At 38.2% G+C, this 22470-nt stretch overlaps 1 protein-coding gene across 2 annotated transcripts in view; it reads right to left on the reverse strand.

Moving 5' to 3' along the window:
- Skap2 (src kinase associated phosphoprotein 2) overlaps positions 1 to 22470 on the reverse strand; it is a 170286-nt gene that overhangs the window by 139628 nt on the left and 8188 nt on the right. For both annotated transcript variants that reach the window (XM_040739314.1, XM_005085882.4), the window contains exons 2-4: positions 21726 to 21831; positions 21150 to 21175; positions 12458 to 12565 (exon numbers count right to left, since the gene is read on the reverse strand). In XM_040739314.1, the coding sequence (XP_040595248.1) occupies positions 12458 to 12565; positions 21150 to 21175; positions 21726 to 21831 (240 nt within the window). The remainder of the gene's footprint in view (positions 1 to 12457; positions 12566 to 21149; positions 21176 to 21725; positions 21832 to 22470) is intronic.

Below are 22470 nucleotides of genomic sequence, written 5' to 3' on the forward strand. Positions count from 1 at the left end.
TTTCAGAATCCCCATCCCTTGGCTTTCATACGAAAATATAATTAAATATCTAATTATAACTCTGGAACCTGAATATATATTTGACAATAAATATGAAATTAGAATCCCTAAAGTTTCTCCACAGTGAAAACAAACTTCCTATTTAAATTGAAACATAATTATGGCTATGAAAGAAGACACAGAAAAGATACAGGACTCAAATAAGAAAAAATAATAAGGTAATACTTCAGTATTCTTGTGATAATTCTCTCCATACCCAGTTTCCCACCACCCACCCTAAAACACCAAACTAATACTTTTGTAAAACAATGAAGCAACTATTACTAGGGGTGAGGGCAGTTATGCACACGGATAAAGCAGAGACGTCAAGCTGCTGTTAATGCTTTTAGTGCTTACTCTGAATTGTTCTGTCTAGATTGTCACACAGCTCACAGAGCAGGTCCAGTCTTTAGACCACACCCTGAACAGTGATGTCCCAGCACTTCCCAGCTCAGCTCCATAACTGACAAGTGGAGGAGACACCTCCACGTCCTTACAAGGGTGAAGAAATCAATGCAAAAAGTCAAACTCACTTTCTTTTTTGAAAGCTAAAGGCGACAACAACTTTTTTCAAAATTATGATTCCAGCATGCCTCCATAAAGAAGCATAGATAATGCCTTGCCCAGAAAAGTCATCTGTCAAACAATCTACAGACTACATGGTCTCAGAAATAATGCATCCTAGTAAAACTAAAGTAGAGGAACCTTGTGCTTATATTTGTAATGCAGCAAACAGGTGCTTTGACATGTCAAAAACATGCACATACTAGAAATGAGAGCAGTGATATAAACCACACGGGAAAGCAAGAATTGTTTTTTAAATGATGTTAAAGGCTACAAAATTTGAGAGTTCACTGAACTGAAATGATAGCAAGAAAATTACCTCTTGCCATCTGCACAACTTTTAAACATGCACAGGGCTACACTGCATTAAAGACAGACTATACTGTGTCCCTTTCAATTAGTTTATAATCCCACAGTCTCTTACAGTAGAACTCAGTGTTTTGATAAATCACTTGAGTTAAGAAAAAAAATGTTTTAAATAACATGTTAATAGCCTTCTTTTAGATTTCTTAGACATGACACTAAAAACACAAATAATAAGGGAAAGCATAAATTAAACATCATTTAAAATTTAAAAATTCACCAAGCAGTGGTGGCACACAGCTGTAATCTCAACACTCAAGAGGCAGAGGCAGGCTGATCTCTGTTGAGTTCAAGGTCAGCCTGGTCTACAGAAAAAGTTCCAAGATAGCCAAGGTTACACATAAAACCCTGTCTTTAAAAAAAATTAAAATTGTTGTGTCCCAATTATATGAACAAGAAAATGAACTGTCAGTCCAAGATTTGAAGAAAATATTTCCAGATCATATATGTATACAGGACTGGTATTTATAATATATAAACAACCCAGAACTTAGCAATAAAAGAACAACCCAATTTTGAAAATGGGAAAATAATATGACAGACATTCACCAAAGGCATACAAATGGCTAACAAACACATGAAAGACTGATCCATATCAACAGTCACCAGAAAAGAAAGCCAATCAAACTACAACAAAATAGTACTTTATTTCCACCAAGATGTCTACAATTACATGGGCCAGGTATGGTGTCATATGCCTTTGACCCCAGAGCTCTGGAAGCAGAGGGAGATTTGCCTGCTGTGAGTTCAAGGTCAACCTAGTCTACAAAGTAAGTAGAGTTATGTAGAAAGACACCGCCTCAAAAACCAAACAAACAAAAAAGGATGTTAGCAACTGTAGAGCAGTCGTAGAGAAAGCAGAGCCTCACACACTGCTGGGGGACACATAACGTGGCATGGTCATTTGGGAAAAGGCTAAAAATTCCAAAAAATAACCCCATAAATCTACATTTATGAGTCATTTTATATATATCCTCAGAGAAATGCAAACACTCATTCATACAAAAAGTCATTCATCTATTCACAGAAATGCTATTCATAATAGCAAAAGAAAAGAAAAAAACACAACTTAGACGTCCATTGACTGATGAATAAGCAACAGTGATATGCACAGTGATGTATTTCAGGGCCAAAACAGAGAATGAGTAACTAACACACGCTACAACAGAGATGAACCTTGAAAACATTATGTTAAGAAAAGGAAGCCACATGTTACACAACTGCACCCATATGAATTATTCACATTCAAAAACTGCACAGAAACAAAAAAGCACATTCATGACTAACTAGGCCAGGAGGGAGAGGGAGGAGACTGGGCTGGGAGAAAATGGGCAGTGTCCACTCACGGCACAGGGTTTCCTTCTGTGGTGAAGATGCTCCAAAAATACTGGGGAAATATTTGCACAACTTTGTTAACTGAATGAAAAAATGCTGGGTTATAAACTTTAAATGACCAAATCTTATGAGTACATTAAATAGATTTCAACAAAGCAGTTATAACCAGTTATATCTGTCTACAACAGCATTTTTGTTTAATCACATTCTCTTGGTAAAAATGTAAATCTTATTTGGCTTACAGAGTCAACTCTTTACATGATTTTGAATTCTAAAATAACAGAATACTTTTTTTAAGGTTCATTGTGTTGGGTGTAGGGTCCCCTGAAAGAGGCGAGAGAGGCAGGCGAATCTCTCTGAGTCTGAAGTCATCCTAGTCTACACAGAGGCTAATAGTGAAAGTCTGTTTCAAAACTAAGAGACACAAAGCCAGAGTCAAAGCACTCTGCATACCTCTCTGCTCAGTCCTCATTGCCCATTCTTCTCCAAGCAATCTGTCACGTCAGTCTCTCAAATGGTTCTTCACTTGCTCATTTTCAGCATGATTCTTCTTGTCCCACATCCTCTTGATTTATCTGAAAATAAGTCTTCCTCCACTCGCTACAACCTTCCCCAGCCTTACTAAATTATATCACTCTAGGTTCTTCTATAATGTACCTACTAACATCCATTTACAATGCTCTTCCCTTTCTGAATGTTTCCTTAGAATAATTACTGTATTAGCATTGTATCCACAATAAGACAGACTGTGGTTAGTTTAGAAGGGACAGTTCTTGGCTAGTGCTTACGAATCTAAGTTCTTCTGGAAAGCTTGCATTTATTGGAAGTGACTACAGCTAAGGCTGCAGTGACAAACTTATGTGGGCCTCCAACTGGTGACCAGAGAGCTTATGTTTTCCCCAAAATTCTCCTAAAGAGAATACTCAGTAAGAGCTCTGAAGCCAGATTGCAAGGGTAACAGGTAGCTATAGACTGCCTCATCTCACCACTGGAAAAGGATAGACAAGGTCAAAGTCCTGAACTGTGAATGACTTACAGACCTTTACTTTCCCTAAGAATGTCATACTTAATGTGGCAATTATAAAAGTATCTATCATTTATCATGCCACCTCTGGTCCTGACCAACGTGCCTTCTAGACAAGCTACCAAGCCAGCTTACTCAGCATTTTACTCCCAACCCCAGTCAGACTCTCCATTCAGAGGAATACCATTCAAAGCAATAGACTGGAAGAGGAAAACGCCGAGTGTGTGGAGTCCTGAGTGAATGTGTGCTGTTCACATGGACATGGACATATCAAGGGCCCATAGCCCTAGACAATTAGAATTAGCAAAGCTTTCCCGTCCCCACGGCTGAGGCTCAGAGGTATGGTAAAGCCTTCCTCTGGTCCATGTGTGTGCTGAAAAGCTGTCCTCTCCCCAGATATTTGTGACCTGAAGACTGTTCCTCTACAGAGACTGCTCTCCTGAAATTAGCTAAACATTCTTCCTCAATCCAGCTGTATACCAGAAACTCTTCCTTCCTCCTTGTTTATCATAACCCCACCTCATTGTTCAGCAAAATGCAATAATCATGCCTTCCTGTTCAACACTTATTTTAAACACATTGAGCTTCCAAGCTGCTTTGGTTTCTCCAAACAGCCCAGACCATCCAAATCCAGCTTTTGATGCATGGATGTTTTTAGTTCTTTCTTGCTACACCAATCAGATCACCTGGAGTGGTGCAATAACACAGCATTAGACATGCAAGGAATCCCACACAGGACACCTTCCTGCTGGGGCCTCCTTCATAGCAGGACTGAAAACAAAACCTTTTCAGGAACCGGGCAGTGGAGGCGCATGCCTTTAATCCCAGCACTCAGGAGGCAGAGGCAGGCAGAGTTCGAGACCAGCCTGGTCTACAAGAGCTAGTTCCAGGACAGCCACCAAGCCACAGAGAAACCCTGTCTTGGAAAAAAACAAAAACAAAAACAAAACAAACAAACAAAAACACCACCTTTTCAGACTTTGACGACGTGATGGCATGAAGGATAGAGACCAAAGCTCAACAACCATCTGACTTACCAGCACCGCAGAGGCAGAGGCAGGAGGATCTCTACGACACTTTGGTTAGTGTGATCCACACAAACTGGTCTCAAAACAAAAACAAAACAAAATGAGGATCAAGAATAGAAAAACAAAAAAATTGGGAGGCAGAAGATAAAGCCCTAAAGAATCATTCATCACAGTGGGAGTCAAAGGAACTGACTATGACATCTGAAGCTGTGAGGGCAGCCTACACAAGGCCCCATGAAAAAGCCTGCACCTGGGAGTAGACTTAGGGATGGTTAAGGCAGGCAGAGCTCTGACTTGTATGGTATACCTTCTGTTTGTTTTTTACTTAGTTTTGTGAGGAACATGGTACACAAAGACCAAGGACCACCATCAAGATATCTGCACTAGTATCTGTCTGTCTGTCTGTCTGTCAGCTACCTCCCACCCCTCCCGGTTTTTATCACTTTAAAAAGAGGGGAAAGGTTTCTTGACAGTTTGAGCAGGTTAAAGAAAATAATGTCGATGAAAGAATCTCATAGACAGAGCCTCACTTTTTTCTCAATCTGTTTTATATCATGCAATGTTTTGTAGCACAAATAATAAAAAAACCCAGAGACAGATGTTGGGGTTAAAGCTGAAAATCAGATAAACAAAGGGCCAGCCACTGGAGAGTTTTCACCTCTACCAATGCTCAGACCTAAGGGGTGATCCGAGGAACCTCAGACTGCTCCTGAATGCATTGCTCCTCACACTGCACTGCTCCTGCCCCTCCCCCACCTTACATTCCTCTCTAGTGCTGGGATGGGATCCCAAGTGCTGGGATCACCTTTGTGTGAGCTGTTTCTCTTTTAGATTGGATCAATATCATGTAGCCCAGGGTGGCCTTGACCTAACAGAGATCCATCTGCCTCTGCCTCCTGATTGCTGGGATTAAAGGTGTGTGCCACCAATGCCTGACATCTATGGCTAACTAGTGTTTCTAGCTCTGCACTCTGATCCTCAGGCAAGCTTTTTTGTTTGTTTGTTTGTTTGTTTGTTTTTTGTTTTACGAGACAGGGTTTCTCTGTATTGTTTTGGAGGCTGTCGGTCCAGCCCGGCCTCGAACTCACAGAGATCTGCCTGCCTCTGCCTCCCGAGTGCTGGGATTAAAGGCGTGTGCCACTACCGCCCGGCTTCTCAGGCAAGCTTTATGTGTTATAGCATAAACAAAGTATCACCATAATCTTTTTTCTTTTCTTGCATACACCCCCAGCCCTGAGCACAGACACCTCTAGGTTAGCTTTTTAGAAAAAGGGAGTTTCCTTGGGATCCTATGGCAGGTAAGGCTTCCTCTAAAACCAAACTGGCTTTTGCACTGTCTTTTTATACTCTAAGACTACTCTTTGACTCCGTTTGGAAAAGTAGGCACAAGTGAAAGTATGAAGTCCTACCAACTTCTCCAAATACCATGTGCTCAGTGAGAAAGACAAGCATCTGCCTTTTGAGAGTGTTCAGTAATAACCAAAACCTCTTTACCACTGCCCTACTGCTGACAACCAAGTTCTGTAAGTAGCACCGGCCTCCCTTATCTTAACATGCACGGTTAGCGTGCAAACATGCCTAGGGCTATAGATCAGAACCTATTGAATGGTCCTAACAGAGAAGTTCATTAGAGAGAAAAGAAGCCTGGAAAAGTGGTTCAAAAATGAAACTACTACAACCAGGCATAGTGGCACTTGCCAGCAATCCCAGAACTTGGGAAACAGGCAGGAGGATCATGAGTTCAAGGCCAGCCTGGGATACACAGTGAGATCTTATCTCAAAACAGGGGAAAGGGCACTAGTTCAGGAGCCCTGGGGAAGTGGCTTTATGCAGCTAAAGAAGCAGGGATTTAGCTGGGCATTGTTGGCACACGCCTTTAATCCCAGCACTCAGGCAGATATCTGTGAGTTCGAGGCCAGCCTGGTCTACAGAGCGAGTTCCAGGACAGCCTCCAAAGCAATACAGAGAAACCCTATCTTGAAGAGAAAAAAAAAAAAAAGAAGCAGGGATTTTTTTTTTCCCCTATGGGTTCAAGTGACCAAAAAAGTACTGGGAGCAGAGGTAGGTGATACACAGAGACATGTTTTTATCTACAGAGATGCCTTGTCACATGAAACCTCTAAGTGCAACTGCACAAAGATCAGTGTGATAAATACCTATACAACACTGGGGTGATTTGGATGAAAATGGCCCCCATAATCTCATAGGGAATGGCAGTATTAGGAGGTATGGCCTTGTTGGAGTAAGTGTGTCACTGGGGGTAGGCTTTCAGGTTTCAGATACTCAAGCCAGGCCTACTGTCCGTCCGTCCATCTGTCTGTCTGTCTGTCTGTCTGTCTGTCTCTCTCTCTCTCTCTCTCTGTCACACACACACACACACACACACACACACACACACACCCTGCAGCCGACAGATTCAGATGCAGAACTCCCAGCTGCCTCTCCAGCACCATGCCTGCCTGCATACCACCATGCTTCCTGCTGCAACGACAAAGGACTAAACCTCTGAACTGCAAGCCAGCCCCAGTTAAGTGTTTTTCCTTTCTAAGAGCTGCGGTGGTCATGGTTTCTCTTCACAGCAGTAGAAACTGAGACGCAGTCCGCACACTTTAATGCACACCTGGGGATAGCTGAAGAGCTGCTCCAGGATCAGCAGACTGCGTGGGGATAGGGATGCATCATTTCTTCCAAGCTCCTAGGGAATGCTGCTGCTGTAAGGGTGCTGAAGGCACAGAGTAGGCATAGACAGGGAAATCCCTTCTCTTTCGGCAAATACACGCTACTCTACCCCGACTCTCCTCCATAACCCTAAAGCAAAAGCAGCAGCAGCTTAACTGGGGAAGAAGAAAGGGGGATGGTTGTGCAAACATGATTTTTTTGTGTCAAACAGACATGAATTCAAATTCTAGTCTGCCACTCAGTACAAGGCTTTGGGCAAATCACATAAGTTCTCTTTCCAGTGTTCCCTTGACTGTTAGATAGTAATAGTAATATCTATCCTGTAGAGATGCTGTTAAGATTAAAAATAAATAATGTAGCAAAGTGAGCCTGCTGTTAGATAGTTCTTTGACTTAATTCAACATGTATTTGATGCTGCCAAGACAACATCCTTGGTATTTGCATTCATATCAACAGATTACTTCTGGGTTCTCTTGATGACCTCCAAATCAAAGGCAAACTCTTTAACTGCCCATTTAGCTCTCCCAGCAAGCCACTGCCTACCTTAGGATCTCCACCACTGCTTCCTCTTCAACCTCACCTAGAGTTATTACCCACACAGCCCTTCCCCAGGCAAAGCATCCCACTGCTACTACCAGTCACTAATTCTGCAATGTGGACACAGCATCTGGAGCTCCAGGGACGCCTGTGGCAAGTTCTTGCTCTAAGCACTTTGTCACACAACCAGAAAAGAGAGCCCCAAGCAGCCAAGTGACCTGGGGATCGTCTTGAGTATGAAACCCGTTTCCCAACTTACACTACAAATGTTCTTTTCACTGCCCCTTCCCACTGTCACCAGCAAACTTCAAGACCCCAAGAAACTCACTTAAATGCAGACCTTCCTATACAGGCATTAAGTTTATACTTGGGTTTATCTGCCATGATACTGAAATGAATGACTAAGTCAGTCAACAAATTAGAAGGCAAAATCAATGGAAGCAAGTATTTGCCTTGGTACAGATCAAATCAATGGAATATTGCTAACAAACAGTGTTCACTGTTTCTGAATTCTTCCTTAATCTGGATTGGTAATGATATTACTTTAGGTAATTATCATCTCTTCCCATCTCAATTATATATTTTTTGAAAATAAGAACTTTATTTTATTCATCTTTGAATCCTTCACTGTCTTATCCAAGTATGTTCCTTTCTTCATGCATAGTGCAAATGACTGCTTATTTGTTGAATTAAAAATGGATTTTTATAACGCTGAGCTTTCTAACTTTGCTGTCTTTCTTACTTAACCTATTTTTCTATGATCATTCACTCACTTTGTTTTAGTTTGATATGTGTTCCCATTAAATAGCATAAAAACTTTAAAAAATGACTTTCTTTTTACCATCTTGAGAGTTTGTGTGTGTGTGTGTGTGTGTGTGTGTGTGTGTGTGTGTGTGTGTGTGTGTGTGTGTGTGTGTTCATGTGCCACAGCATCTGTTAGGAAGTCAGAGAACAACTTACATTGATCAGTTATCTCCTTCCACCTAGGACCAAACTCAGATGTCAGGCTTGGCAGCAAGCACCTTCACCACTGAGCCATCTTACTGGCCCAGACCATCAGTTGTTAAGTAGTCTTTTGGAACAAGTAGTATGCATGCTTTGTAAACCCAAATTTTACATACTGGAGTTTCTTAAGGGGCGATATATGAAAAAAAAGAAGAAAACATTTTTTGGTGTCATAAATTATGATCAAAAAAGCTGAGCCTTTTTCTAAATCTTCAAGCCCTAAGGAATGGGTCCCATTCCCTCCCTTCCTAGACAAACATTAGTGCATATGAGTGCATGGCTTTGCCAGTGTGCTGAGCTCTCCATAACCTATCTTACTGGGAATTCTAATTAGGAAGATACACGCAATGACTCTTCTCTGCTTCCATTTCACGTTAGCTCTCCTACATTCTCACCCTAGAGGGTCCAGATTCTTGTCCATGAAGTGATTATGTCTTGCCCTGACTCAGATTTGTAACAAATGTCTATGGGGATCCTTCGACCTATCATTGACAGGCAGAGCCAATATATGTCTTCCAGCCTAGTGAGCTCTTTCACCTCACCTCAGAGGTCTGCTGCGATGCTGTATGGCTAAAGGCCTCCTTTCACAAACGATGAAAGTAAATGAAAATGACCTCAATGTAGAAAACAGAAACTCAAGTCATTGTACAGTGACTAACAACTACCGGACATGTACTACTTTAGTGCACAAACATTGCACTGTGTGTTCAATAGGGGGTATCTTTGAAGTTTTTGGCCTAATTATCTTTAATATTATTTGATCACTGAATGTATATATTAACACCCCAACATGTCCCCAGCCATGGAATTAGCATAAAATTTGTAAGAGTGGCCTATAACGATACCAGAACAATCATTAACTTGTATCTTCAATCTTCCAGAAAAAGAAAGACATGAAGCTAATAAAAAGAAACGACTTTCTTTTGAATGTTACCATATCAAAATGCAGCTCTGACAGCAGCCATGCAATCATTGATAAGTGAAACATAGCCTGCTATTCTTTTCCAGCATGGCATTCCCTCATTTTTAGCTGCTGATCTCAAGATACATTTGTCTTTTAAAATATAAAAGTAAAACGTGTTTCCAAAGAAAGACAAGAAAAAAGATCGCAAAGTACATTTTTGTTACAAACTATATAAAAATCTGTCACTATTTATGTTACAAGTCTAGTCATCAATAAGGTGATTTTTTTTCAATGTACCACTCAAAAATCAATTATATCAACTCGTTTGTATAGAGGAGAGAGCACCTTTCACGCAACTAGTATTAATGAGCAGACGTGACTATAGAATCTCCATCTGTTTCTCTGACAAAGCTGTGGCTTCTCTGGTCTCCCATTGAAATTCCATTAATCTGGTGTACCAAGGTCCAATGCGAAAATCAAAACTCCATCCAACCCTTTATCAGCTCTCAATAACCTACATGTGAACTCTGCCTGTTAGCACACAGCAAGTTATGATTTTGCTATCCATCAGGCAGCTGGCCAATAAAAAAAAAAAAAGGAACCAAACAACAACAACCAAAAGGAAAAAAAAAACAACCAAAGCAGGCAGGCTGGAAAGAACATGTCTGGCAGGGTTTAAAGGTCTTGATTTTGTTTCCGGTGTCGATAGGGTATCTGGACTGTGCGTTATTCTCCATGGCTGTGATTTAATTGCTACCAGCAATCAAGTCGAGGCATCACTGAAGTGTGCTTGAATTTCATTAGAAGATATAACTTATGCTACTTTCCTACAGTACCTAATAAACCATAAAGAAACCAAAACACATATGGCTTGAGGGAATAACTGGAAAATTAGGTGGCCATTTGGGAACTGGGTGAACTTTTGAACCAGAGGAACAGAGAAAAAGAAATATTAAAGGGGAAGGCAGACTTAGAATTCACAGAGATGTGCAGGTTTGACCTTTACAATACCTTGGAAATTACATTAACTCTATGAAAAATACATTATCATGCTTAGAGTTTATAATCCATCAACATTCAGATACTGTTAGTGCCTACCATAAGGTAAAAGTCAAAAGGACAAAATAACAACCTGACTTGGCAAAGGCTTAACTAGTTATAGTTATTGTGAAATGCATTTTTTGTAATTAGCACATCATTAGACTGATCATAGTAAAGGAAATCATACTCTACAAATCAAAGAGAACACAGACAAAATCTAAGCTGCAAAAAAGAACCACACTAATGAGATGATATAGTGGAGTAAATGTCCAGTGACTGTCTGAAAATTAACCTACCATGTTCCAAGAAAATGCAAAGCTGCTACAATCCCATTACTAATATACCAAAATGATTCATAATAAAAGTAGAATGTCTCATCTCTTTAAGAATTACTTAAGCACTAATAAATAAGCACAGATATTTAACCAAAAAAAAAACTGGTGCTAGACATAAACATGCTATTAAATATCTTTTAACAAGTTTTTCATACCAATACATTTCTTCCATATTTTGCATCTGAGAACACATGAAAATTTTTAAAATTTGGTTTACATTTATTTATTGATGGGATGTGCATGCATGTAACACCATACTTAGGAGGAGGTCAGAGACAAACCTGTGAGAACTGGTTTTCTGTTTCAACCATGTAAGTCCTGGGGATGGAACTCAGGTCTTTAGGTGTAGTGGCAAGCACCTTTTTGTGCTGGGCCATCTTACGAGCCCCCAAATTATTTATTCTTAAGAAAGAAAACAACAATCACAGGAGTATTCTGTGATTTAACAACAATTCACTTTTCTAAAATTCACTCCTCCCTTTTAAAGCAGAAATTAAATGTAAAAGTTAACAGAAAATAGATCCGATTATCACTGCTACACATTGGACAAAGTTCTGGATATAAAAAAAGATTGTTTTGTTCTGAGTCGGTGGTTAGAATGTTTATCACTTATGCATGCACTTGACTTATCCCTGTTCTGCAATAGACATAATTTTATACCTCATAAAAGCAATTTATGTTTCCAAAGGGAATGATCTGGATAACATAGAATGTGGAGTGTTCTGATGCAGGAAGCGCATTTTCATTCAGCAATTGTGCTTAGAGACAGAACTGCACAGTTTGATCATCATATGGTGGCAAAAGGCATCCTTCATTTCTATGTCTATGTGAAACTCTGAGTGGCACAAATTAATATGCATAGCTAATGCACTGGTATGCATTCCTAACTTATAACTATAGATCACTCGTACGGGGTTTCCAGAGTGCAGATTCACTTGACTGACTATCAAAAAGGAGGCACTCTCTGTATCCTAAAATTAAGATTCATAATTCTGACATAGTCCATAGATTTTTTAAATTGCTAAAATATAAACAATCAACTCTATTATTAATTCGATTAATACCATATACCAAACTATTAATGCATAATATGGGGCAACTTTAAGTGGTAATCAGAAAAACAAAATGTGTAGTAAAAGGCATTTGATAAGAAAAAACTGTCACAATATGAGAAAGCAATGTAGAAATAATTGATTTAATATTTTATGAATTCATTTTGCATGGAGTTTTGAGAAAAAATATACCAAATATCTTTTTCATTATTTATATAATAAATAATACAAAAAATCATTAAGGAACACAATCAAATATTAAGCAAGAATCTGATAATATTAAATTAACCAACAAACTGTTACTAAGATAATAATACCAGCACTTGCCTAAAAATTCTAGTAATAAGAATCTCCTTTAAAAAAGAAAAAGAAGTACTTACACTTAAGTAACCTTCTTAGGACCACTAGGGAGAGCTCTTCCATTCCTGGAAAGGTTCTCTTAAAGTTGAGGTACCCCTGGCCTGTACTTTCTGATAAGCCCACTCCCTCTGCAAGCAGCAGTTTTGTATGACAGTGCCAAGAAGTATATTCTATGGTAGAGCATCACATACCATCAGAGGGGCCATCGTCATCTTTATCGTAGCGTTCTGAGGCTAAGGAAATAGTGTCTGGAGGCCCGGCAAAAGGATCATCATATTCATCTCCCTCATCAGCATCACCTGTAAATGAATCAGAGAAATGCCTTTTATGACTGGCCCATTGAAAATAATGGTACCCTGTCAGAAGAAGCCAAATTTACCATTAAATTTAGTCACTGAAACAGGAAAAAAACAGACAAAATATTTTTGAACTATGTAAAACCCAGGTCTGACTTTATTTTATACAAATCATAATATAGATGACTTAGTAAGTATGTTTAAAGGTTAGCAGACAAACACTTACTTGAGACCCAAAAAGATCCAGTCCCATTCTACAAGTTCAAAAAACAGGGGAAAAAAAAAGATTAAACAAGACACGGTAGTCTAACAAAAACTGAAAAGCAGAAAGCACAACAGAGAAAAAAATTCAAGTAATCCCCTTTACTTCCTCAATAATTTGAAAAATTATAATGAGAAATTGACTATGTAAAGCCACATGAACACTGTTTTCATTAAAAGTCACCACAGGATTATATTAGATTAAAAACTGTCACATTTCCAAGAGTGGGAATTCATTAAGGGGAAAATGCCTTAAGACTCTTATAATCCCTCTAAATTCAAACACAATAATCTATAAACCCTTTCCATTTTCACGCAGTGGCACATAAGCCACTGTTTTCATGTGGCAGCCTGTTTCCTATTTGATTCCCAAATTCTAGATTGGTTTGTAGGGGTTTGTTTATCTGCTTGCTTTACATATTTAATTACCAAAATTATGTTGAATTTTTCCCCGTGTACTTGGCTAAAAAGTATTTTATTACTACTTTTTTAAAAAATTAATTAGCTGTTTGCTAAGCCCAGTTATACATACTCATTTTTCTTACAAATTCAACAACACATAAAAACATATGCTTACTAGTATGCTATTAGTTAACAACTGAAATTATCTGTTAACAGATAAGAAAATTTTGCCAGAAGGATGTGTGTATCCTCTGGCATCCATCCTATGGGATGTGTGTGTGCATCCTAGAACATCAGTCTGATGGCTGCCTCCTATTTTCCTGAACATTCTGAATAGAAGTTGCCCCTTTCAAGGCAACATTGTCTACATAGTTTACGAACGAAATGTTAATTTCTATTTTCTTATGATTGTGCTATTTCATGAGCAACCATCATCCTTATCCTCAAAAACATGAAGATGGTGACATCCCTCTGAGATAGCAGAATACAGATGGCTGTCTCATCTTCTTTACCAAGTCTGTCACTGATACACTAACTATGGCAACATCTCTTTCCCAGGTAAAATTCCATGAAGTACATATAGATGCTACCAACTCCTCAGAGATCATCTTTCTGGGAATGTTCAAAGTACTCTCCACAACATAAAAATATCTCTCTTATGAAGACAGTACTGATTACAAACATAAAAAGGAGCCTCATGAAATGCTACTAAAATATGTTGAGCATGTTATGATAGTATATGGGACACACAGTAAAGATCACAGAATTCTCAGTTGCTTTTAGTTGCTATGCCCTATTTTTAATGAAGTAAGGATTGCTATATTAATTTTCTAAGGACACTTCACATTACACAATGAAAAATAATAAACCTTGCTGACTGTTTAAGGTGTCAGGATACATCATATACATTACCAGAACCTAGCGTTCAGTATATCAGGTGCTATTAACTACAGAAAACAATAAAGCTAAGTAATCTATTGAAATGAACTCAGATACTCATGCCTAATCCTCACATTCTATAAGGAAATGACCAAATAAATCAAAACTTCTTTAAAGTTTTAAATCCCTATAGTTTAACTTTTGATATGTCTATTATCTATTTTAATGTGTATCTATGTGACCAATATATACATGGGTCCATATACCAACCTATTTATTGTATGTAAATGCTATATATAATAAAGATTATAAAAGCTATAACATTTGATGTAAGAAAATTTATTCTTTAAAAACTTGTCAGTGACATGTTGAAGACCTCTCTGGCTTTGTTTAAAAAAAAACACTTTTCAGATTATATATGAAAATGAAATTTATAGAACCAAAATTGACTGAAAGAATTGAAGTTAAGCCAGTGTGATATGTGTATTCATCAAAGACAAACTAAATTAAATACTGCTATGAGACTGTTCACTTCCCTCACCCATACCACCTCTTATCACCACCCTCTGTTCGCAGGAACTGCTCCATATGTACAGGAATCTATACAGTATCTGTGTGGGGAGCATTCCGTTTTTAACTGTATTAAGTTGAAAGAACACTACTTTTCAGCATGGCTTTACTGCACTGACAAACCATCCTTTTACCCTCCTCTGATTTTGTTTTCCAACCATTTCCCCATCCAATAAAGGGAAAAGCTGTTCTCTTCTGAGGCTCTGTAACTGAACACAGGGGTCGCTGTTGAGTAGCATACAGCATCTTTCTTCCCCAGGGCTAAGTATCTACAGCTATACCTGTAAGGGCTTCTATAAATTAAAAGGAAAATGTTCAATGTGTGTTTATGTAATAAAATACTGAACTCGAATCAACAATGGGCATCAGGTAAACGTATCCAATACAATTTACAGACATAATTGAAAGCATTACAGACTAATCAGACATCTAAAAGAAAAGCACGCTCGAATGTAATGTCTGCAGAGTCATTAGTTGGCAGCCATTCTATTACAAGCACACATAATGTCCATGGTGCCTTGAGCCTGTGCCAATGACAACAGCATAAATTTTGCATCTCATTTCTGTGGTCATAAAATTAATGATCAGTTTAAAAATACTTCTTTGTAAAAGTTATTGCGCAAAGAAAAGACATGAATGTGTCCCTGTTATGTACTCACAAGGATAATTATGGGGTTGTTGCTCATTAATACTGTTTCTTGTTTCCCTAGAAAAGCATTTGATTTATCCTACAACTTTCAAAAGTTTAATTAACGATACAAAGTTAACCATCTAAAAGACAATGATCCAAGGCTTCCCTTCCCTGCGTTTTAGTAGCAACTTCAAGGCTTAATTGTACCACAGCAGCATAGGTCCCTGATAACTACTCTGAAATTTATAATACTGCTAGCCATCCCTTTTCACATGGTTTATAATCAATTACCATTTCCTTAAATGCCTACAGATGCAGCCCACAGCTACTGCACAGTCATGATCTCTACTGCCACTGAAGGCATTCTGCCCAATTTATCGCTTATTTTGTCAAATACACCCCTATTTTAAACATAATCAGATAATCAGCCAAATATATCTAAAATTTAGAGCCAATTTTATATACATATTGAAATACCATTTGTACTCCATAAATATGTATAGCTGTTAACTTAAAGGGAATTACAACTAAAATACAGTTTAGAGAATAACTGTTCCCTCATAAAGAGCATCAAGGACAAAATTTAGAGAAATAATTCCAAGTGAAAACAAATTCATTTCTAACTATCAGTTCATTCAACCAATCTGACTTCTCATGTAGTTATATACACTTAAACATATAGAACTGTGCATTTACTTTCTAAAAATTTCTTAAGGGAATTTCAGTTTTTACGCCACTGAATGACACAAGTAAGATTTTTCCTCTCATTCTTAGAAGGCCAACTTACAGCTAGCAAATAATAAATATAACTCACACCAAAACGAGGCAGAGATTCTAAGTAAGGCCATCATTTTCCCGCGACTATCTTGGAAATAGGCGTCTACCATTACAGGCCCCATTATCTCAAACATGCTCCTAACACACTGTACACGCATGAGGAGGGAGGCGGGGTGGAACTCCTCGAGTTTAATTTGCTCGGATTACATTTTGGAGTTAGCTTCCAATTGAAAATATACTATGTTAGGAAGGGGAAAGGAAAGGAAATTAAACCCAAAGACTGACTCTTCCACTATGCTGACAACTCCATAGGACAAACTACTAACGGTCTTGCTACTTTTAGGAAGTGGTCCATTTACAAACTTAGATAATACAAATGAGAAGACCAAGGGCATCACTTTCTAAATCAGTCTGAGCATATTTAACAGTACTGATAGAGACTTGAGGGCAAAATCTATTAAATCTTTTCACACTTAGAAGGAAAAGTGAGAGCGCTGTGGCTGTGGCATCTAAAACAACCGCGTTTAAAGACGAGATGATGGCAGCGCTTGCAGCTCTGAGGGAAGTACATGCCTAGTAAGCCCAGCACAGGGAGAGAAAGAAGCTAGACACTAATAATTACAAAACTGAAAAACATTCTCTTGAAATGGTGTTCCATCTAATATCTACTTCTTTTGATAATTTAAACATTTCTAAAGACTTTTTTCAAAACTGAACTTCTGAATCAAGATTAACTTCAATCCTCTTGACAAAGTTACACTCGAGAATACACACTGGGCAGTACTTACTAAACATCTACTATGTGTTACATTATCTTATTCCAGTAAACCCATAAAGGAAGTAATGCCTAAATCATTACTGAGACTAATGCAAGGTAAAGATTTAACTAGAGCATAACTATTTGTCATGGACCTAATACGTATTAGAAAATTCTAGTTAATGCTCAATTACTAATAGTCTTTACAAAATAGCAATGTGCAAAAATAACTATTCAAGTCACTTTAAGAGACCCGTGATGGAAAAAAATTAAAAATAATTATAGGTTATGGGTATGGTAGTGTACATCTGTGATCCCAGCTCTTGTGAGGCAAAGGCAAGGCTGAGCTAGAGGCTAGCCTGGGCTCAAAAGAGAGACCCTGACACAAGAAAAAATTGTAAACATATAACATAATCCCCATGTGTAGAGACCTTGAATCTACAAGGTTAGGATTCAGGAGAACACTTGATAGTATCAAGACATACTGTAACTAAGAAACTAGCATTAGTTATCTGTCTTGCTCAAGAGTTCTACAACTGTAAGGACCTTTTTATTCCAGATAAACAGGCAATGTTTCTATTGAATAGCAGGGATCATACCAAGCAAACTATGATTCAAATATTTCTGCCTAGATTCAAATATTTCATAACAAAAATTAAGGCACTTAGATAAACAACTGATAATTATTCTAAAGTTAACAACCTGAGAGATCTATCTAATGGGGAATCTATGCTCAATTATATAAGGAGAACCTTCAAAATCAAATAAATGAGAAGGGAAATTTTAGAACAATATCTTCCTTTGGAAACAAACACAAATCATGGAAAAGTTTAGCAGTAAGCCTCAACATTTAAAAGTCACTGCAGTAAAGCAAGTTATTCTCATAAAATGTAGGAATACCAAAGGAAATCTTCTAAGAACTATACAACCTAAAAGTGCAACTAGCAAATCAATTCAACTAATTTTAAAGACTAAATACTTCAACCTGCAAACTCTGCTTTAGTAAATCCCAAGATGGGAGATTCTTTACAATGTAGGGGAAGCAATGAAGAGGGACCGTAAGATGGAAACAAATACCAGTGATCATTACAGAAATGAATAATTGTATTGAGTAAATCTCAATTTATTCATGTGAAGAACTCTCTCCCTGAACCTCTTTCTCATAATAATGATATTAAAATTAACCTATCACTGACTTAACAAAGGATGTAAAACAGAAGTACAAAGGTGAAACCTGTTTCTGCTCCCTTCACTATAGGTAGCAATGAGACAGAGACGAGAAGAAGGGGGCGGGCTTAAAAACACAGGAAAATGCCCCAGATGCCCAGGGGAAACTGGAAGCAGGAAAGCAGCACCAAAACAACCTAGACCTGAGCTCTTTCAACGCAGAGATCTTTTAAAGATGATGCACACTGGGTAACCACTTTGCAACTATTAAGTCTACGTCCTTCCCTTTTAGAACAAAGCTGAACATATTGTGAGGGTGTGATGGCATAAAATTACTCAGCTTCTCATATTTCTCCAAGGTCCATATCTAATTTGTCCACAGGTTCACTACATGCAGGCACTCTTGGTGATTAGTTAACTCAATACAGCAGGACTGAGCTGCAAATGACTTATTCAGAGGAAAATGATTATGGGGAAATCTCTGAATTCCACATTATTTGAACTCTTATTCTAGGTTCACTTTTCAATTTCTATCAAATACTATATAAACTTCCTTTCTCTTTGGAGACAAAGAATGTGTCTCAGTAATGTAATTTTAATATCCACACACCTGAACAAGTTCTAAAATAGAATCCCAAAAGGAACGCCCGTACACTATTACTGAATGACATGCAATTATACAATGGCTTCTCATTATCATGCCTTCTTAGCTTAAATTTTTTAATGCACAAATAATTAAGCTACAATGAGAGCTCAATAAATAATCAGTGCAGCAAAATACACCTTTTAAGCAGAGGTAAGATCTGGTATCTTGGGGCTGGAGAGATGGCTCAGCAGTTAAGAGCACTGACTGGTCTTCCAAAGGACCAAGGTTCAATTCCCAGCACCCACATGGCAGCTCACAACTGTCTGTAACTCCAAGATCTGACACCTTCACACAGACACGCATGCAGGCAAAACACCAATACACATAAAATAAGAACAAATTATTTTTCAACAAAAAACTTGTAGCTATTATTTCTTCACAAATAATGCATTGTATTAAAAATCATGATCAAAATGTATAAACTCATTTTTTTGTATTTACCTAAGTAAATGCAGTTTAAGAGTCCTTGTAGCACAAAACCGTAAGTACTCGAAAGTAAGAGACATTTTCATACTCTTATCTTTTATCATGTTTAAAACATCTCAGTATGGCATATCCTCCTCTGGTCCATTTGGACTACATGGATCCTGACAAGCGAATGTCATAGAAACTATGACTTCTTGGCAGTTGACTGGGTGTGTGGGACTAAGAGCTTGGTGTCCTGGAGCTGTGGCTGTCCTCTCACTGACAGGCAGCTCAAATAGGAACCATTACTGGGAACCCGTAAGGAGGTGCCAGTGTCTTCTTGCCCACACTTAGATCAGCAGACCTCACAATAATCTTCATGCTGATATCCACAAGCTAAGGGTCATGGCCTGTGAGCTAGCACTGTGGAAATAAAGGCACTATGCAGGTCCTCACAAATAACTGAAACTATGAAGTACCTGGAACTTCCGGTGCCTTCCAACCAACAGTCTTTCAGATCTAGAGAGAACTGTCACCTCACCTGCATGCCCATGTATTTCAAAAACAATGAAACCAAATTCCCATCTCTTAAAAACTTCTAAAGTGCACATTTATCAAGAGAAAATAACCAAAATAAAAACAAAAACCAGCATTTGAAAACATATTATTCATGCTATCAAATAAAATACGTAACTATTTGTACATATCCTTTAAAAACATGGCCTGAGGGCTAGGGACATAGCTCAGTAGTAAAGTGCCCTCTGGCATGTGTAAATCCTGTGTCCCATCTCCTGTGCCACAAAAGCATGCATCGTGATGACCCCGCCAAGGTCCACCTACACCCCCATAAAACTACTCTGTGATGTGGCACAGCAATGGCTGACAACCCACCTCGGCTTCATCTAAGTACTCTGTATGCAATAACTGCAGGTACATGCCTGACTGTGTGTGCAACAACCATGGGTATACATGATTCTGTGTATTCAACAAATGCAGGTACAAGCCTGACTGCATATGCAACTGCAGGCACACGCCTGACTTTGTATGCAACAACTGCAGGCACACGCCTGACTCTGTATGCAACAACTGCAGGCACACACCTGACTCTGTATACAATAACCGCTGGTATATACCTGACTCTGTATGCAATAACTGCAGGCACACGCCTGACTCTGTATGTAACAATTGCAGGTACACGCCTGACTCTGTGTATAACAACTGCAGGTACATGCCTGACTCTGTATGCAATAACTGCACGCACACGCCTGACTCTGTATGCAACAACTGCAGGTATATACCTGACTCTGTATGCAACAACCACAGGTACTTGCCTAACTCTGTATGCAACAATTGCAGATACACGCCTGACTCTGTATACAATAACCACCGGTATATACCTGACTCTGTATGCAATAACTGCAGGTACACGCCTGACTCTGTATACAATAACCACCGGTATGTACCTGAGTCTGTATGCAATAACTGCAGGTACACGCCTGACTGTGTGTGTAACAACTGCAGATATATACCTGACTCTGTATGCAATAACTGCAGGTACACGCCTGACTCTGTATGCAATAACTGCAAGCACACGCCTGACTCTGTATGCAATAACTGCAAGCACACGCCTGACTCTGTATGCAATAACTGCAGGTACACGCCTGACTCTGTATGCAATAACTGCAGGTACACGCCTGACTCTGTATGCAATAACTGCAGGTACACGCCTGACTCTGTATGCAATAACTGCAAGCACATGCCTGACTCTGTATGCAATAACTGCAGGTACACGCCTGACTCTGTATGCAATAACTGCAGGTACATACTTGACTCTGTATGCAACAGCTGCAGGCACACGCCTGCATTTAGATTGCTCCCACTAACAAACACAAAACCTAAGACTGCAAAATGCACAGGATTCTAGATATACTTCTTAATATTCCTCTCAGCAGGGGGAGCCAGCACTCTCATCTTGAAGGTCTACCATATAGTATGGAAATTAAATTTTTTATTCCAATTATAAAATTTCAGAATGCTATATTTTCCTACTGAAAATCTCCACAAAGAAAATTATTTCATATTTGAGATTTACCTTTGTCTTGAAATTCCTGAAGATAGCTGAAAAAAAAAAAACCACATTTAAATGCGGCTGAAAAATCAAAGCAAGGTCTAATTAATGACAATAATTCAAATCCAAAATCTACATTATAAATATACATCTAGAGAAAACACTATTTCTGTGCTAAAATGACAATTCCAAGAGACTTAGAAATTTATGATATATGTATTTTAAAGATTTAAGTATGAAAGAGAGAGGATTAAAAAAGATCTAACAGTAGAACATATATCCTTAATATCTCTAATATATTACATTTAATTATTTAATGCAGTAACAATTTAGAGGATTTTCTTTTTCAAGGTCTGATGGATAGTAAAACCCTTAAATATGTCCTCAGAAGCTCAAAATAAACACACTTAGAAAAATTATATAACTATAAACAAAAAGGGTATTATGACTGCTTAAAACTATTATAGCAGGAATATATTTCATCTTTTATAAAAATACTTAACATTAATAAATCAGCACATAAAATTTAACTCCATAATAAACATTAATTACAGAGCTATTTCTGAGTAAGAAATTAGTAATAAAAGGCAAGCAACTTACACAGATTTTACATCTTTTATCTTCTTAATGAGAGATTCTCTCTTTTCCTTGGCTTTCTTGGATAAATTTTCCCCTTTCAGTGTGTCTGCTACAAATATTTCAACATCTAAACCATGAAACATAAAAACAGGATACAAATTACAGAAAAGAACCATTCTTTGTGAAGACAAATAGATCAATGATTATTTCTACACTTAAGTGTTAATATCTGTGCAATCTATGGTAGTTATTTATCAGTCCAAAGCATAACAGTTGAAGTATGTTTCAAAAACTAAGTTGAACAAATCTGCTCACCACGTTAAAAAAAAAATCTGTATCTTCCACTGATACTTAGCACAGCAAATACTATTTGGATGTTTGGCATCATTAAACTAGGAAAAAGCACACAAGTTTTAATAAACTACGGTGCCCCATAAAACAAATCACTTCTATAAAGCAAGTGGAACGCTTTTATGCATGTACTACTATCGTTTTATAATTATTTTTAAGTTGCTATAAGAACAAGTCATTTGCAATATTCCATAGTGATAAGCTAAAGTCTCTGGCAAGAGTGTGTTTTTCTCAGTGTAATCCACTTTCAGGAACGCATACTATCTAATGCTTAAGGAAAGAAAATAAATCCCTTTTTTCTCGTCAAGATTCCCAAATCATATCATCCTCCTTGCTACCTGCCCCACTCGTGCTGGCTATGCAAAAGTCAAAAGACAACAGTCATGTGGTTATGTGAGCACTTGCTTCCCACCCT

Source organism: Mesocricetus auratus, unplaced genomic scaffold (assembly GCF_017639785.1).
Source record: "Mesocricetus auratus isolate SY011 unplaced genomic scaffold, BCM_Maur_2.0 Super-Scaffold_100676, whole genome shotgun sequence".
Taxonomy (NCBI): Eukaryota; Metazoa; Chordata; class Mammalia; order Rodentia; family Cricetidae; genus Mesocricetus; species Mesocricetus auratus.